At 56.9% G+C, this 14,973-nt stretch overlaps 2 protein-coding genes across 17 annotated transcripts in view; both read right to left on the reverse strand.

Annotated features, from left to right (window-relative positions):
• Positions 1-6,046, reverse strand: part of LLGL2 (LLGL scribble cell polarity complex component 2) — a 33,553-nt gene extending 27,507 nt beyond the window's left edge. For 4 of the 13 annotated variants that reach the window (XM_029212275.1, XM_029212274.1, XM_029212271.1 and 1 more), the window contains exons 1-2: positions 5,934-6,016; positions 5,093-5,192 (exon numbers count right to left, since the gene is read on the reverse strand). The gene's annotated coding sequence lies outside the window, so the exon portion shown is untranslated. Of the gene's footprint in view, positions 1-5,092; positions 5,193-5,933 lie in introns of all 13 variants that reach the window. The other 9 variants (XR_003791989.1, XM_029212276.1, XM_029212283.1 and 6 more) reach the window with 7 other exon arrangements.
• A 1,096-nt stretch (positions 6,047-7,142) lies between these two features.
• On the reverse strand, positions 7,143-14,914 carry TSEN54 (tRNA splicing endonuclease subunit 54). 4 transcript variants are annotated; one of them, XM_029213203.1, is made up of 11 exons: positions 14,082-14,914; positions 13,590-13,754; positions 13,428-13,491; positions 13,260-13,343; positions 12,833-12,931; positions 11,799-11,851; positions 10,157-10,258; positions 9,326-9,972; positions 8,590-8,650; positions 8,159-8,275; positions 7,143-7,646 (listed from the first exon to the last, which is right to left on the reverse strand). In XM_029213203.1, the coding sequence occupies exons 4-11, from the start codon at positions 13,323-13,325 to the stop codon at positions 7,496-7,498; spliced, it is 1,296 nt and encodes a 431-aa protein (XP_029069036.1). In that variant the 5' UTR covers positions 13,326-13,343; positions 13,428-13,491; positions 13,590-13,754; positions 14,082-14,914; the 3' UTR covers positions 7,143-7,495. The 4 variants fall into 4 exon arrangements, 3 of the variants coding, with proteins under 3 accessions (XP_029069036.1, XP_029069034.1, XP_029069035.1); XM_029213201.1 differs by lacking the exon at positions 14,082-14,914 and adding an exon at positions 13,898-13,961; XM_029213202.1 differs by lacking the exon at positions 14,082-14,914 and adding an exon at positions 13,898-13,961 and having other exon boundaries at positions 8,159-8,295.
• Positions 14,915-14,973: the final 59 nt, after the last annotated feature.

Below are 14,973 nucleotides of genomic sequence, written 5' to 3' on the forward strand. Positions count from 1 at the left end.
TCCCTGCTCTGCCGGGCTCTCTGGTCCCTCGGTGGTGGGGGGGGGGGGGCGCGTAGGGTACAGGGCTGGCCGGGCCATGAGGCTTGCTGACCTGCGGCTGATTCGTACTCATTCTCCCCACAGGTCTGTGCCGTGTGCGTGGAGCTGGCCTGAAGAGTCCCCCGCGGACAGCTGACCTGGCGATTCCCTTCGCTCTCACTGCTCTTTCATTCAACACTGTTGCCCGCCAGCGAAACATACCAGGGCCTAGAATTGGTCTCCCCACACCCTGATGCCCACCCCGGAAAAAAACAGGAGAGCTGCGTACTTGGCGACAGGCTAGCAAATTCACACCCTGTCTTCCCTTCCCATCCTCTGCACATAGACCCTGCCCCCACCCCTGCATCTCAGGAGCTCAGGGCTCCTGAGTGGAGGCAGTGGAGGCAGAGAAGAAATAAGTGCAGGCGAGTGGGCTTGTCTTGGCTCCCCGCTCTAAGCAGCAGGTCTGATCGTGTCACAGGGAGGAAGACGGGGGTCCCCAGAGCAGACGGCTCATCCCACGCTGGCACTGTTTGGAGTGCCTGGGCTAATCTATCCCCAGGAGACCAAGGCTTGGCCAAGCTGCGTCAGCCTGTGCTGGAGGTGTGTGATGGGCCAGCCCCCTAGAAGGTCCCTCCACAGCCTGGGCACTTCCACTGAGCTGCTAAGAGAGGCTACATCCGGAAGCAGGACTCTGGACATCTCAGGCCCACGGGAGAGAAGGCTCTTGGAGTCACACTAGCACCTGCTCGTGTTCACGATCTCCGGGAGCACTCACGGCATGAGGTGCAGTCCCAGGCTCCCCTCTGCTCGTGCTTCCCACAGCCGGCTGCTGCTAAGCTGCCCTCCCTTCCTCGACATCCTGCGCGTAGCTTTGGCCTCCGTCCGCCGGGCGTGAGTTCGCCCCTGCACCTCCCACGGCGGGGAGTGGTAAGAGAGGGCTGTAAGCAGCTGGGGCAGCTGCTGACCCTTGGGCACCTGTCCGTCCCAACTCAGATGCCCACGGCTGCTTTGCCAGCGCCTGAGTTATCCTGGGAAACCCAATCTCCCAGAGGCACTGGGCAGCCCCTGGCCAGCAGCTTAGCAACCAAACCTTGGCAGAAAGGGCACCTCTGTGGAGGTGGGACTAGAACACCGAGAGCGAGGGGGTGGGAACCACAGAATTGTTGTCGCTGCTGTTAGGTAATGAAAGGGATTGAGAGGGACTGTGGCCAGATGCTACTTGAAGAACTTTACAAGCATCGTCTCCTGTAATTCTTACAATTACTTACGAAATAGCCAATTCTGAGAGCTATGGAGCCCAGGCAGTAAGAGTCCAAGTCCCAGTCTGAACGCCAACCAGGCTGCAGACCGTCTGCTCAGTTCAAGCCTCCCTCCCAGGACAAAGGGGCTCGCCGAGAGCAGGCTGGATGGGACCACCTGGGGTCAGCAACTAGAGCCTGACCTGGCCCTCCACCCCTCACTGTCCGTCCCACGGAGCCACAGGCCAGTCCCACAGCCCTGGGAGGGCCCTCCTGCCACCCCCAGGCTCTTCCTGCAGGGTGGAGTGGGAAGTCGTCCCCACATGCGTGCGTCCTCCCCACATCCCCATCCTGGGGGCCTCAGTCCCCTTCTGCAATCCAACACCAGACTCTCTCCAGGGAAGTGACAGACTGGATGTGGTCAAGCACAAGGAAAAGCAAAGCAGTTCTGGGGAGAACACTGACAACTTGCCCGGGCTGGGCGTGGGTGGGGGTGGGCAGGCTTGCCTGGCTCATCCCATCAAGCTCCATCCCACAGCCTCCGACTTGCCTCAAGACTTGAACGGCTGACCCAAGCAGCTTCCAGGCTATGTCATCTCCAGGGGGTTGGGACCGGACCCCGCCTGACCTGTCCATGGTTGTATCTCCTGTGCTGAAATGTGACCTTTTTGATGAGGCCCATCCTGACCACTGTTTAAAGTTGCAACCTGCCCCCCTCCCAAGGGGTCTTGATCCCCGGCTTTAGTTCTTACTCTATAGCTCGTATTGCCTTTTAACAGATTATTTACTACCTACACTCATTTCCGGTCACTCACACTTCCCATCCTTTAGAATTTGAGTCCTGTGACGGCAGAGACCTTTGCTTGGTGCAAGGATTATGCCTGGTGTCTATACCACACCGCACGAACAGAGGCACCAATAAATACTTGTTGAATAAATGAACAGCTGGGACTGAATGGGGATCAGGTAGGCAAAGGTGTTCTCCAGTCAGGAGCCACTGACCCTAAAGAGTACTGGGCTGGGGCCCCACGGGGTCCTCAGGGAACTTCCCCGTCCTGTTCTCAAGTCTCTGACCAAGGCCAGGGCCATGTGCCTATCATGCCTGACATCCTGCTTGGGGATACCCTTACAGGTCCTGCCTCAGCCCCAGGCTCCAGGACACCCAGCTCCTTGGCAAGTAGATCCAACAATAACATTATTTACTAGAATCAAACAGTCCTGTACCCAGTCCCTCTCATCAAACCCTGGGAACACCGAGTCAGGTGTCTCGAGAAAAGTCTCCTGTCTCTGCTGAATTCCTGAAGGGTACAGTCAGGTATCTAGCAGCTTCCCTGTCCCCACGCCCAGAGGAGCCTCTCCTAGCTCACAAGAATTCACTGTGGTCCCTGGGAAGGGGAAGGGGAAGGAGTGGGGTGACTCTTCAAAGGACCAGTTTCCTCTGAGAGGCAGGGCAGGGAGGGAAGGCCACCCCCAAGGGAGCTGGGCAAGCCCCATGCTGACAGGGCACAGGGAGAGGAGGCTTTCCCGGGGGATCCTAGGGAGCCAGGGCTGGAGAAGAGCGAACAGTACTGGTGGCCCTACTGGGGGACGCCCAACTTCCATCCCATACCCCACTTTCTCCCTGAAAACTACTCCTGGGCAGGGGAAAACAAAGTTGCCAAACAGACCTGGCATGCCTCAGGAGACCCAGGGGGAGCCCTGATGGTGATATCGCCTGATGAGATAAGAAGGTCTCTCCGAGCTGAGTACTCAGGATAAGTGAGTCCAGGCAGCCAGTGCTCTTCAGGGCAGCCAACCCAGGAGCAAGGGCCATTGGCTTCTCGGGCCTCCACCCTGGCCCTCGATCCAGGTGTCTCAAAAGCTGCCTCTGCCACGTCAGGAAGGACCCCCTTCAGGGAACACCACAAGGCCCCTGGAGGCTCTTGCCAGGGATGCTCAATGTCTCCAATGCGGTAGATAGGGGGTCACAGACTGATGGCAGAGAAGCCAAACTTTCCAGCTCCGTGTACCGTTTTCTCTATGGGAGGGAGGGTCCTCGGGCCAGGAAGTCCTGGCAGGAGAGGATACCCCTTCCCTAAATGAGGTCGAAAGGAGGCACTATGGAGCTCACAGAAAATCTCCTTAATTACAACAGAGCAGTGCAGGAATGAGCTACCCCAACCTATCCGCCCACCAGGGTGCAGAATGTATACAGCCAAGCCTTCCCCTGAGCAGAAAGCAAAGCAGAGGAGATAGTACACACACGCTCCTCCCAGGAAAGGCCTGCCAGCGGGGGTCCGGCCGTTAGGCCTCACTCCTGGCTTTTCCAAGGAGCAGCAGAAGTCCCAAGGGCCCCTGGAACCCGAAGTGAGGTTAGGAGAGGCCACTGCCCTCTACCTCTGCTCTCCAAGGAGCAACATCCTCATTCTAAAAGTTCTGATCTCCAGAGGCTTTCAGAAATCAGGATTTCTGGACAGAGAAGCCAAATTCCCTCACAACCCGTCAGGCACATCCGAAAGGCCCAGGCATCTGCCCAAGTTCCCGCAAGTGACCATGCTCTGTATGCTTCGTGGGGACGCTAAGCAGCCCACCCTCACCTGGCGCCAGCTATGTGCCAGGCCACACGTGTTTATGACGTTTTTCATCCTCTCGTCAACAGCTGTAAAAATAAGGCTTGCTGAGTTCTGGTTAAGTGACAGAGCCAGGGTCCTCCAGCAAGAAACCGGCAAGGCACAATTCAAAACTACACCTGAGTCGAAAGACACTAAAAAACTTAATGAGCACTATATCTGAGGAAAGTCCGTGAGGCTCGAGGGAGAAGTTGTTTTCTGTCTTATTTTACACTTTCTAAAACACTTCATTTGCCCCAGTGGGCTCCTATTGCCATTTTTATTTTTTAAACCAATGGGGTCAGCTGGGATTAAGGGCCTTTTTCTTTCTTCTAATGCTACTGTGCATTAAAGCGCTACTAAGTACTAAGTCACTAAGTTACTAAAATTATATTAATCTGGAACTTCCCTGGTGGCGCAGTGGTTAAGAATCCACCTGCCAATGCAGGGGACACGGGTTCGATCCCTGGTCCGGGAAGATCCCACATGCCGCGGAGCAACTAAGCCCGTGCACCACAACTACTGAGCCCGCGTGCCTATAGCCTGAGCTCCGCAACAAGAGAAGCCACTGCAATGAGAAGCCCGCGCACCAACAAACAGTAGACCCCGCTCGCCGCAACTAGAGAAAGCCCACACACAGCAACAAAGACCCAGTGCAGCCAAAAATAAATAAATAAAAAAAATAAATTAAAAAAAATTATATTAATCCGCTGCTAAAGGGGATACTCCATTGCCTCAAGGAAAAGTAGGGCTGCAGGATGACCCCAGACTTTGGAAACACTGCCCAGTGGCTCCCACAGACAGTGGCCCAGTCTAACTTCAGAGAATAGGAGCAAGCACTGGTCAGAGCCCCCAGAGCTGGGTTTGAGCCCTCACTGACATAAGTGAGCACTGGGGGCAGATGGTTGAAGAAAACCAAATCTGAATCCCCTGTGCATAAAATAAAGAGGTTGGACCATTCCCATGCTTCAGCTCACAAAGACCCAGACTGTTCCTCAGAAGCCACTTCTGACTTTGGCTTCCCCTGGGCTGGGCTAGGGCTCTTCTGTTCCGCTGCTCTATTCCTCCCACCTGGGGTTTCCTGTCTCCCTGACACACTCCTCCCCTCCCTGCTCAGAATTCCCCTCTGCAGCCTGACAGGACCTTGAGTTGTAAACTCTGCAGAGGCTCCCTAGAGCCCTGGCACATGGATCCCCATGGGGACGGCGCCGAGTCTACGCCCCGCCCACCTCACCCAAAGCTCACCTGTCTCAGGTGAGAGCCTCAGGAGGCCACACCACGGCTCTCCTAGTTACAGTCGGTTCTCCCCACAGCCAAAGCTTGGTGTGTCTGTGAACCGTCCAGCCTGAGCAAACCAAGAGCAAACTTTGCACACTTTCTTTGGCAAGACGGTATTTTTCACTTCTTGCCAAGCCCCAGTGTCCCGCAGCGCAACCCAACCCCCGTGGTCTTGGAGAAGAGACTGGGTCTCCGTAACGTCCCCTAAAGGTATCCAAAGCCGCCTGAGGCGGAGAAAGGCCCCAAGACCCAAGTCCCTTCCGCGGGCTTCCTGTGTCCGGGGATTAGGAGGCACAAAGGGCCGGCAGGGAGAAGGCCCAGATGGCAGGAGCAGGGGCTAAGCCGCCAACGTAAAGCGCTCCGGCCCCCGCTCGCGGAGAGAGGGCCACTCTGGAGACGCGCGTCGCCTGCCTTTCCGGCCAGGCGCCTTACACGTGGGGCCCGAGACCCGGGGACTCCGTCTCCGCCCGCAGTGACCCTCGCGCCCAGCCGGGCCGAGCACCTGTTTCCCTGCTCTCCAAAGCCAACACTATTGTGCAAACCCGAAACCCAAATTCTGTAATCGCGGGCGGATCAGGCACAGAAAAGTTCCCAGCGGCACTTTCTACAGGTGTCTTTCTCCCAGACGAGCGGAGCGACGGGATCCGGAGCGAGGCGAGCGGATCCGCGCGCAGCCCTCCCCGCCCAGCCCGGAGAAGCCAGGGGTCCCGGCCCTCCCCTGCCTCCCCGCCCCGAGTGGCGGGCGCCCCAAGTGGCGGGCGCCCCGAGGGGGCGGGCTCAACTAGGTGGGTCCCGGCCCTCACCTCACCTGGAACTCCAGGCCAGCCCCCGTCCGAGGGCCTCCGCGTCCCTCGGCGCCGGCCACCGGCTCCGCTCGCTCCGCCGCGCGCCCACGGGCTGCTGGGCGGCAGTCTCCTTCCTGCTCACCTCCGGCGCGGCGAGCAGGGGGCGGAGCCGCCGCTATTTACATAAAGGGTGAGCCGGACGGGCCCGCGGAACCCGGAGCGCAGCGCCCCAGCGGCCCGCCCCCTGGGCCTGGCCCCACCCCCGGTAGCGCAAAGCCTTAGAGGCCGAGCGCAGCGCGGGCGCCCTCGGGGAGGGCGGGGGCCGTGCTCCGGCCAATCCGCGGCTCCGTGGGCCGCGGGGGCGGGGCCGAGGCCGGCGTGAATATGTACGAGGCACTGCCGGCCCGCCCTCGGCCTCACCTGGGCGCACCTGATCGCAGGACGCCACGCCGCGCCCAGTGTCCCGCCGCCTCCCGGAGGAGGAAATAGTTCCCGGAACGCGCGGCCGCCCCGGGCCACCTCCTAAACCAGGGGAACGGTCCCTCCCACAACCTGGCCCCGAGCTGCCCCGGAGGGAGGGGCATAGCCCGGCCGGCTCTTCCTGTCCGGGTCCCTCAGAGCAGACCCCAATCAGAGAGGGTGACCGGCGAACACGGGGCCAAGTTTCGGGACCCAAGAACTAGGTGGTTTGGGGACTGGGGTGTCGCCGAGGCGCCTCCTCTCTGGGCGGCCTCCAAGCCTGGACCTTCCTCCGAGTCACCGGCAGCAACAGCGACCGGAGTTTTCAGCACGACGAGGGAGGGGATTAGGAACGAGGAGAGACAGGAGCAGAAGGGGCGCGGAGGCCAGGCCCGAGGCCTAGGCGTGAACTGCACGCTCCACCGCACAGCTCAGAAAGACTAGGATTCAAGCCACACCGACAGGTCGCCTCTCGGCCGCCCCTCTACCCGGACCTGGCTGCGTTCAGGGAAGGAGCAGTGGAATGCCATCTTCCCTCTTCGGACCACCCTTCTGAAAGCCAAGCTAGCTAGAAGTCAGTGACTTCCCAGAGAAAGGGTCGGGTCGCATTCCTGCCCTCCCGAGGGCTGCTCTTAGCTCTAGCACCAGAGGACGAAGTACTCTCTGTGGGTGGATACAGCAGGGGTGAGTGCCTGGGAGCCAGTTCCACGGACAATGGGATGGTGGGTAGGGAGGACTCGTCCAGTATATCCAGCCACAGCAAAAAAGGGATCTATTTTTTAATGGCTTTGGCTTTATCGCAAGAAGCAGGCACCCTCTCATTTAAAGGCACAGAGTCCTCTCTTCTGCCCCGCCTCGCTGGTCTCTGAAATCTAGTCCTGAGTTCCAAGGGGATTTACTGCAAGACAGCAATCTCAGGCCTGGGGCATGGAAGTGCTGCAGCAGCCAGGTAGCGGGGGGCAAAGCTCCCCTCTCCTGCAAGCATCAGACACCCAGGGCCAAGGCCCAGACTAGCCTCTGAAGCTACAGGTCAGAGTCTGGGTGTAGGAGGCAACTGAGATGGTCCCTGAGAGCAGACAGTCCAGGTCCCTCAGAGCAGACCCCTGGCCCGGCCAGAGCTGCGTGGTCAGTGCTCCAGATCCCTGGGTAGCGTGAAGTCCCTGAAGCTGTAGAAGGAGATGTCTCCGTGATCCACCAGGGCAAAGATCAGAGGAACATCCCCGCTCTGGTAGGACAACCGCTTGAGGGTGCAGAGGTCTGGGACTGGCTCATCAAATCTGCGAGAATCAAGGTTAGACTGAGACCTGAACAGAGCCCACCCATAGGCTTTGAGAACCCAGCCCTCTGAGGCTCCCAGGGAAGGGCAATTGTAAGACAGGAGTTGGGGGTACAAGAAGTCTGGCCCCTGGGCTCTCCTGTCTGCAAACTGCACGGCTCTGATTAAGTTCTCCAAGTAACACCCAGAGCCCTGGTTGGGTAAGGGGACTAGGAAGAGTAAGAGTAAGTTCTCGCCACTCTTGGCCTGGAAATCCCTCTGATTCACATCCCTTCTGCTGGGTGAGCCTGGGACTAAAGTGGCACAGGAGAGAGACTACTCGAAAATGCCAGGCATGAGAGGTGAGGATTGGGAAGCCTGGGTTCCTGTAGCACTAACTGGCTATGGGGCCTCTCTCTGGACCGCTGGTTCTTCTCAGGGACTGACGAACTAGCCAGGGGCATGGAGAGGAGGTCCAGCTGGTTTACAAGAGAACTGGCAGCAGCCCGGGGGAAGTGCTCGCTGGTCCCGTACCCACTAATGCACATCCGGACATAGGGCTTGCCAGGGTTTTTCTTTCGGAAGGTGGCCACGGCATCGGCCTGGTAAACATCAAAGCTGATCTCCAAGCCCCCAGACTTCTCCACCAGCCTGAGGACAGAGTGAGAAACCTTAGGAAACGGGGGCTCTCCTCCCCCATCTTTTCTTTCCACACCACCCTTTCGCTCCCCCAGTTCGTCCAGGGGGACTAAGGAGGGACAGCTACCTTATCTGAGAACCTCGGGAAAAATCTACTCTTGTCTCTCACTCCTCCCTCTCCCCTAGATATACATGAATATTAGCCAGGGTAGGGGTCTCTAGAATGATTCCCCCAGCTCATGCCCAACTTCAGGAGTAAAATCCCAGCTACCAACTCCTGCCGGCACCCAAAGTACTGTGGAGACAGGCACTACCTGGAAACTCACCGCGCGCCTCCATCAGCAAGGTGTGTCGTCTGCAGCACAGAGATATGCTGAAGGACTGTGGCTACAAGGATGGTGAAAATAAGGCGTTGGTGAGGGGAGTCAACCCTCCAGACTCCCCCTGACATTTCTGAATCTGCCATCTAGTTTAGGGTTGCCAGATTTAGCAGATTTCTTTTTTTTAGTATAGGTATGCCCCATGCAACTTTTGGAATATACATATACTAAAAAAGTTAGTTGTTTATCTGAAATTCAAATTTAACTGCTCTGACAACACTACTCTAGTTACTTACAACTCACCATGTTCCCATTAAGGACGGTAGTTCTGAATTCATTAACACAATTCTTGCCTATTAGTTCTCTATTCTTAACATGCAGGGCATACAAGAAGCTTTCTATTTATTTGACCAATATATCACCCCCTTGTTCTCCTCTGACAGAGGTGGGAGAACAGGGAACCACAGCCAGTTGGTGGCAGAGCCACTCCACATGCATCTCGTTTATGATTTTAAGGATGTGGTTGTAGTTTTCATTCCTCCTCGCCTCTCCTTGGGCACTGACTTGCCATTTCTAAACCTTCCCAGCTGGGTCTCTTTGCTGCCTCCCAGAATGGACTATCCTTGTGGGTTCCACTCCACTGACAGCTCTCTCCTCCCCCACCTTCCTTAAGCCTCCATCAGTTGTGGTCAATCCATGCCCCCTTCAAAGTCTTGTGGCCTATGGCAGGATGAGGGGGTACCTGGGGAGTCTGCCTGACCGGGACTCAGCAAGGGTGAGACAGGCTGGTCCCACGGGTGTGGGGGGCGGCTCTGGGTCTTCTGCAGGTGCCGCCTCTCCAACAGCTGCTTGTACTCCTGCCAGCTGGAGCAGCGCTGCACCTCGGGATCCGAGTTTACATCCTCCCGGAAGTGCTGGGCCTCCTCTGCCTGTTGCTCCCGTTCCCGCCTGGAGAGCTTCTCCTTCCGCTGGTTTAGCTTCTGGCACCAGGACTCAGCGTCTGTCTCCCGCCCTGCCACGTTGGCCGGGAGCAGCTCTGGGGCGGGGGCAAGCAGGAGGGTATGGCGACTATCTGAAGCCATGTTGGGGAAGGAGATCTGCTCAAAGTTCCAGCGTGGCTTGCAAGCCCCCTTGACCCCGTTCTCCATTTTGCCAGTCTCCTGGCTGCACCGCACCCCCTCCCTGGCCAGCCCAGGGCAGGGCTCCAGGGACCCCAGAAGCTGAAAGGGGCCCATGGGGCCCTTTACGGGGCTTGACTCCTGGGATTTCTCCTCTGGGCATCGGCTGTTCTGGTTGCGGGGAGGTGGGCTAGAGGTCGCCAGGCTCTCGGGTGTCCTATCCACCCCCTGCAGGGGGTTCTCCAGGGCCTTGGGCTTCTTATTAATGGACCTGAGGGACGTGGGGAGGAAATGCAGCACATCTGCTCCTGACTGCTGAGGTGCACGCGACCCACACGTGCCCTACTGCCTCCCTGAGCCCAAGCCCAGCTCTTAAGCCCAGGCATTCTCCAAGGCCCAAACACCAGCACTCCCTCAAGGCTCTCCCTGGGGAGTGGCCATGTGGGGAGCATTACTGAGAGCTGGAGCTCCTCCTCTTCCTCTTGCCATTCCGATCCTCCAAGCGCTGGACACTGCCATCCAAGTTCAGCTGCCTCTCGTAAGGGGACAGGACAGAGCTGTGGGTGAGAATGGGGCAGGCAACAGATCCACCTCCTCAGTCTGGTGCTCCCCGCGGAATGTGTGAGGGACTGGCTCAGAGTAAGTCATGGGCCAGGGCTAGAGCCATAACCAAGGGCTAAGGCCCCAGACAGACCTGCACACGGGGTACGTGGGGGCAGACACAGGGGCCTGTCCATGCAACTTTGTCCAGGCCTCTGGGTCTCACCAATGGCACCTTTGAACAGAGGTTCCCTGAAACCAGGGCTCCTGAAGAGCCAGCAATAAATAATTAATCCCTAGTGAGAAAAATCAGGAGGACGAGAAAACTTGGAAAATCAAGAAAAATGAAAATAAAACCCATAGATACTACTGTAACGTTGTTTCTTACAAACACGCATACTGTCTTTCTCCGTGTTTCTCCCTCTCAAAAATGACATTGTACTAACATGCTACTGTGTAGTCTTTTTTTACACTCAACAGTATATTATGGACATTATTCATTCTTCCCTGCCATGAGTTTTTTATGTGAGGCTGTACTGTCCAATACGGTAGCCCTAGACAAAAGGGACTATTTAAGTTAAATTTAAATCTATTAAAATTAAACAAAATTAAAAATTCAGTCCCATGGTTACACAAGCCACGTATACTGGATAACACAGACACAGACCATTTTTGTCACTACAGAAAGTTCTATCAAATAGCGTTGCTCTAAGGGATAAACTTTAATCTGTACGACCATGCTTTCCCTGTTGGGCTTATAGTATGTTTCCAAAATCACTGATTTCGCAAAGTGATGGTGTTTCATGTAAGCTCCCCACTAAATACAAGTTCTGTGGGGGCAGTGATTTTGCTCTCTGCTATTCCTCGGCAACCAGCATAGGGCCTGGCACCCAGTAGATAGTCAATAAATATTGTTGAACAAATGACTGAATGAATAAACACGTTTCACAGGTGAACTTACACACACATCTGTGACTGTTTCCTTAAGATATGTTCCACTTTCAAGAATTAAAGGGTGTGCTTGTTCTACAGCATTTGTGACATACTGTGAACCTGCAAAGGCTGTACCAGTTTCTCCTCCTGAGTCTGAAAGTCTCTGTGGCTCTTAGCTGTGCTGGATTACTAAGGTGCTGATGCTCAGAAGACCCAGAAGAAAAGAACATTTAACCTAGCAAAAGGAATGTGAAACCCTACTCAGCTGTTAATTCCTCACTTGGTCCTTCATTCATATTTTCACTTAACAAATCTGCTTGCACACCTACTAAGTGCCAGGCACTGTTCCGGTACTGTATCTTCATTCTCACGCTGAGCTGTAGGTGCTCAGTTGTTATCTGTGGAGTGAACGGGCTGAAGATGGGGCTCAATCTGATAGCCCAGGATAAGGTGAAATGACCCAGATTTGTCCCAACATGCTTCTCAACAGAGCACCTCCAGCCTGTTCAGAAAGCTGCAGTTCCCCAAGGATTCCAGGTAAGGAGAGGCCACTTTCTACTCTGGGGCCAGTCAGCCAGGTTCCAGGACTAGAATAAATTCGAGGGAAATAAGATAGGGATTTACCTTGCTTGGAATCGTCGAAGCACATAGCCCAGTCTCTTCAGGTGACTGAAGACCTCAAAAGATAAAAAAGTAGAGGTCAGACGTCCACTTTTGAAAACAAGTAGTTTCCCCAGACAGAAGCCATTCACCACACCCCCAGATTCCAAACCTGGGACTGGTAGGACCATACTCCATTATAAACGCTTTCCCCAAACTAAGGTCTCAAGTCTCTGAATTCCTGTCTCTCACTTACTGTGGGCACAAACGACATTTAGCGGTTTCTTAATTTAAACGCAAATCCCAAAAAGCTGATAGTTGATGGACCAGGAAAAAAACTACACCCTAGAATATTCTGATACCAAAGCTGTCACCAGTGAAGCTCCTGACTACAATAAAGACAAGATAGCAGAAGGTGGTGGACACCTGGCCGCCCCGCAACACCTCCATAGATGGGTGGGATGGGGGGAATAGTCTTTGGATGAACCACATGTTCATCCTTGTGTCCCTGTATCCATATCTGAGAGATGTAGGCAGGAATGCCCCCAGCTTGCTTGATCTCTCAAGCCTTCAACATAGCCAAGCACTTCTTCCTGGAAAGACCTTCTCTTGGCGTCTGTGATGCCACCTCTCCTGTTTTTTCTCCTGCATTGCCAGACCCTCTTCAGTTCCCTTATCTTCCCCCTGACCTCCTCAGGTTAGAGTGCCCCAGGTCTCAGACACAGCCCTCTACTCTGGCCACACCTCCATACAGCCCAGTGGGGTTTGAAATACCATCCATGCCATCATGGTGTCCACATTTCTGTCTCTAGCCTGGTGCCCCTCCTCCTCTTTGTCTTTTTCCTGGCACTCAGCTGTGAAGTTAATCATCCATTTGCTTGCTTACTTATATTATTACCCAAGTGCCACCACTAGGATGTAAGCACCATGACAACAGAGCCCTTGCAGGTCTTGTAGCCTCAGCACATGGCTCTGTGCCTAGCACCTCGGAGGTACTTATAAATACTCATTAGTTCAGTGGATGGGTGGCTTCTCTCCCGCGAGAGGGTGGCAGATACCTGGTACTGCAGGAAAGTCACAGTGTCCTCAGTCAGCAGCAGCTGGTAGGCTTCTTGGATAGACAGTGGAAGGTCTTGGTGGAAGAGCTGGATAGAGCCCTGGAAGCGGGGCCAACAGCTCAGCTTGTGAACCGTCCCTGCAGTGGCACAGCCAATGAGGCAACTTCCCTGCTCCGATATCCGTGTGCTACGCCCCCCTCATCACAGCAAGAATAGGGCCAACCAGGAAGGGGAGGGGGGAGAGGGAGGCAGCATCAATAACTTCGACTGGAATGCCTGCTCCCTGGGTGGTATTCGTGTCTCCTGCTCTAGAAATCAGGTTACAAGCTCCCTGAATACTCAGTTGTATATACTTTTTCTCCAATAAAAACGTCCTTCCGGTTCCTTGGTCCCAACCCCTTCTCCACTCTCCCAGGGCCCCACTCACACACTCCAGCAGATACAAGGCCTCTTCCGGGTGAAGCCGCTGCCGGCCCTGCTCTGAGAAGCCCATAGTCTGCCAGAATTTACCCTGCGTGGGATCCAGACCAAATGTCACAAAGGAGCCAGGAGGGCAGAGAAGGCGGATCCCCTGTCTCTGAACCCCACCGCTCACCGCAGGAGACTTCAACTCCACGAAGCCTTCTTCCGGTTTCCACTCGGCGGCCACCAAACTGCCCCTGGCGAGGAGTAGGGAGGGGTCCGTCTCAGACTACCGGATTAGTCTACCGGGTCCGTCCGCCCCGGCTTTGCCCCCACCCCGGCCCGGCCCCCTCACAGACGCTCCACGCGCTCCTCCGCCAGCAGCTGCCAGAGCTCCTCGCGGCACACTCGCAGTCGCTCAGCCTGGGCCGCTGAGCCGTCGGGGAGGAAGTCCTTGGGGCCATGCGAGCGCTGGGGCAGCTTCTGGGACCTGGAACGGGCAGCGAAGAGCTCCGGGGCACTGGGGAAGGAAGGGACGCGGGGTTAGCGCCGCGCAGTCGGGGCCGCTCGGCCCAGGCCTGGATCCCCGTCCCAGGTGCCCGGGCCCTTCCCGGCGCCCACTCCGCTGTCCCGGCGCCTCCCCCGGGCCGGGCCGCGCCGCACCTGAGCACGCGCCCGGCAGGCACCTCCACCGAGGCTGACTCGGGTTCGGGCTCCATGGGGTTGCGGTCTGCCGCTGCGCGCGCGCGCGCGCGCCCCGCCCACGCCCCGCCCACCGCCGGAACTCCGCGCGGCCCTAGCGCCCGCGGATCCTACCTCTGCTCCTCGGGTCTCCGGATCAACCCACCTGCTTTCCACCTTCCTGGGTGTCCTGGGTCCTAGAGGCTGCCCACAAACATGTGCCTCGATTCCGGGGGCGGAGAGCTTGCAGGTTTCTGGATTGGGAGGCGCTCCCCTCTCCTATCCCCAGCCCGCCTCTGGGCTTCTCTCTAGTAAAACTTGAGGAGCCCGGCGTTAGAAAAGTGTAGTATGAAGAGTCAAAAGCGTGACCCTTCCCTCCGCAGCCCTGGGCTGCTTAGTCCCCACCACCCAAGCTGGACAGGGAGGTTAGAAGAGGGGGTTTAGAGAAGGGAGAGCTTTGGGTTCCTGAATTCCACCTTCACAAACTGAAGGTCACCGAGGGCTGTCAGGTGCAGTCTAGGGAGGTTCGGAGTTCCTTCAGGGTCTTCCGTTAGGTCCCTTCCTAGGGGGTCCGAAGCCGGGTTTCCAGGGCCGGGGCGGGTTGGGGGGAGGCGCTGTCCGACCCACGATGGTGCTGAAGCGCCACCCCAGCCCGTCATTAGCACCTCCTCAAGGCTGGGGTCCCCGCCGCCGCCACCGTGGGTCGTTCCGACACAGTCCGCTAGGTGGCACCATTGCTCCGACCAGTGGCTGTCGGTCGGCGACTCTGGCCGCGGGCGGAGGTCGCCGCGGGAGTCCCGGGAAGGGCGAGGGTCAAAGAGGAAGGGGGTCTTCCCAAGTGGGATTCCTGGGTCTCGGTTCCCAGATCCCTTCACATCACGTCTTCTGTCCCACCCAGTCACAAACAGGGTATCTCACCATTCGGTCTGAACTCTAGAGCCCCGGGTCGCCCGGGGCTCCGCAGCCAGGAGGCAGCTGCGCGCACTCTCTGCCCCACCCACGCCGCTTCACCTGGGCGCATGCGCTGACCCGGCCAGCGTCCTCGGTCCGGACCAGAG

Source organism: Monodon monoceros, unplaced genomic scaffold (assembly GCF_005190385.1).
Source record: "Monodon monoceros isolate NGI ecotype Baffin Bay Population unplaced genomic scaffold, NGI_Narwhal_1 Super_Scaffold_9, whole genome shotgun sequence".
NCBI lineage: Eukaryota > Metazoa > Chordata > Mammalia > Artiodactyla > Monodontidae > Monodon > Monodon monoceros.

What these genes read in the sequence shown, in the direction of transcription:
- TSEN54 (XM_029213201.1), bottom strand. Translation starts at nt 13,953, where the DNA reads ATGGAGCCCGAACCCGAGTCAGCCTCGGTGGAGGTGCCTGCCGGGCGC. An exon ending in CCTGCCGGGCGCGTGCTCAG is followed by an intron (nt 13,755 to 13,897) that starts GTGCGGCGCGGC and finishes TTCCTTCCCCAG; the next exon opens with TGCCCCGGAGCTCTTCGCTG. An exon ending in TGACTTTCCTGCAGTACCAG is followed by an intron (nt 11,852 to 12,832) that starts GTATCTGCCACC and finishes TTATCTTTTGAG; the next exon opens with GTCTTCAGTCACCTGAAGAG.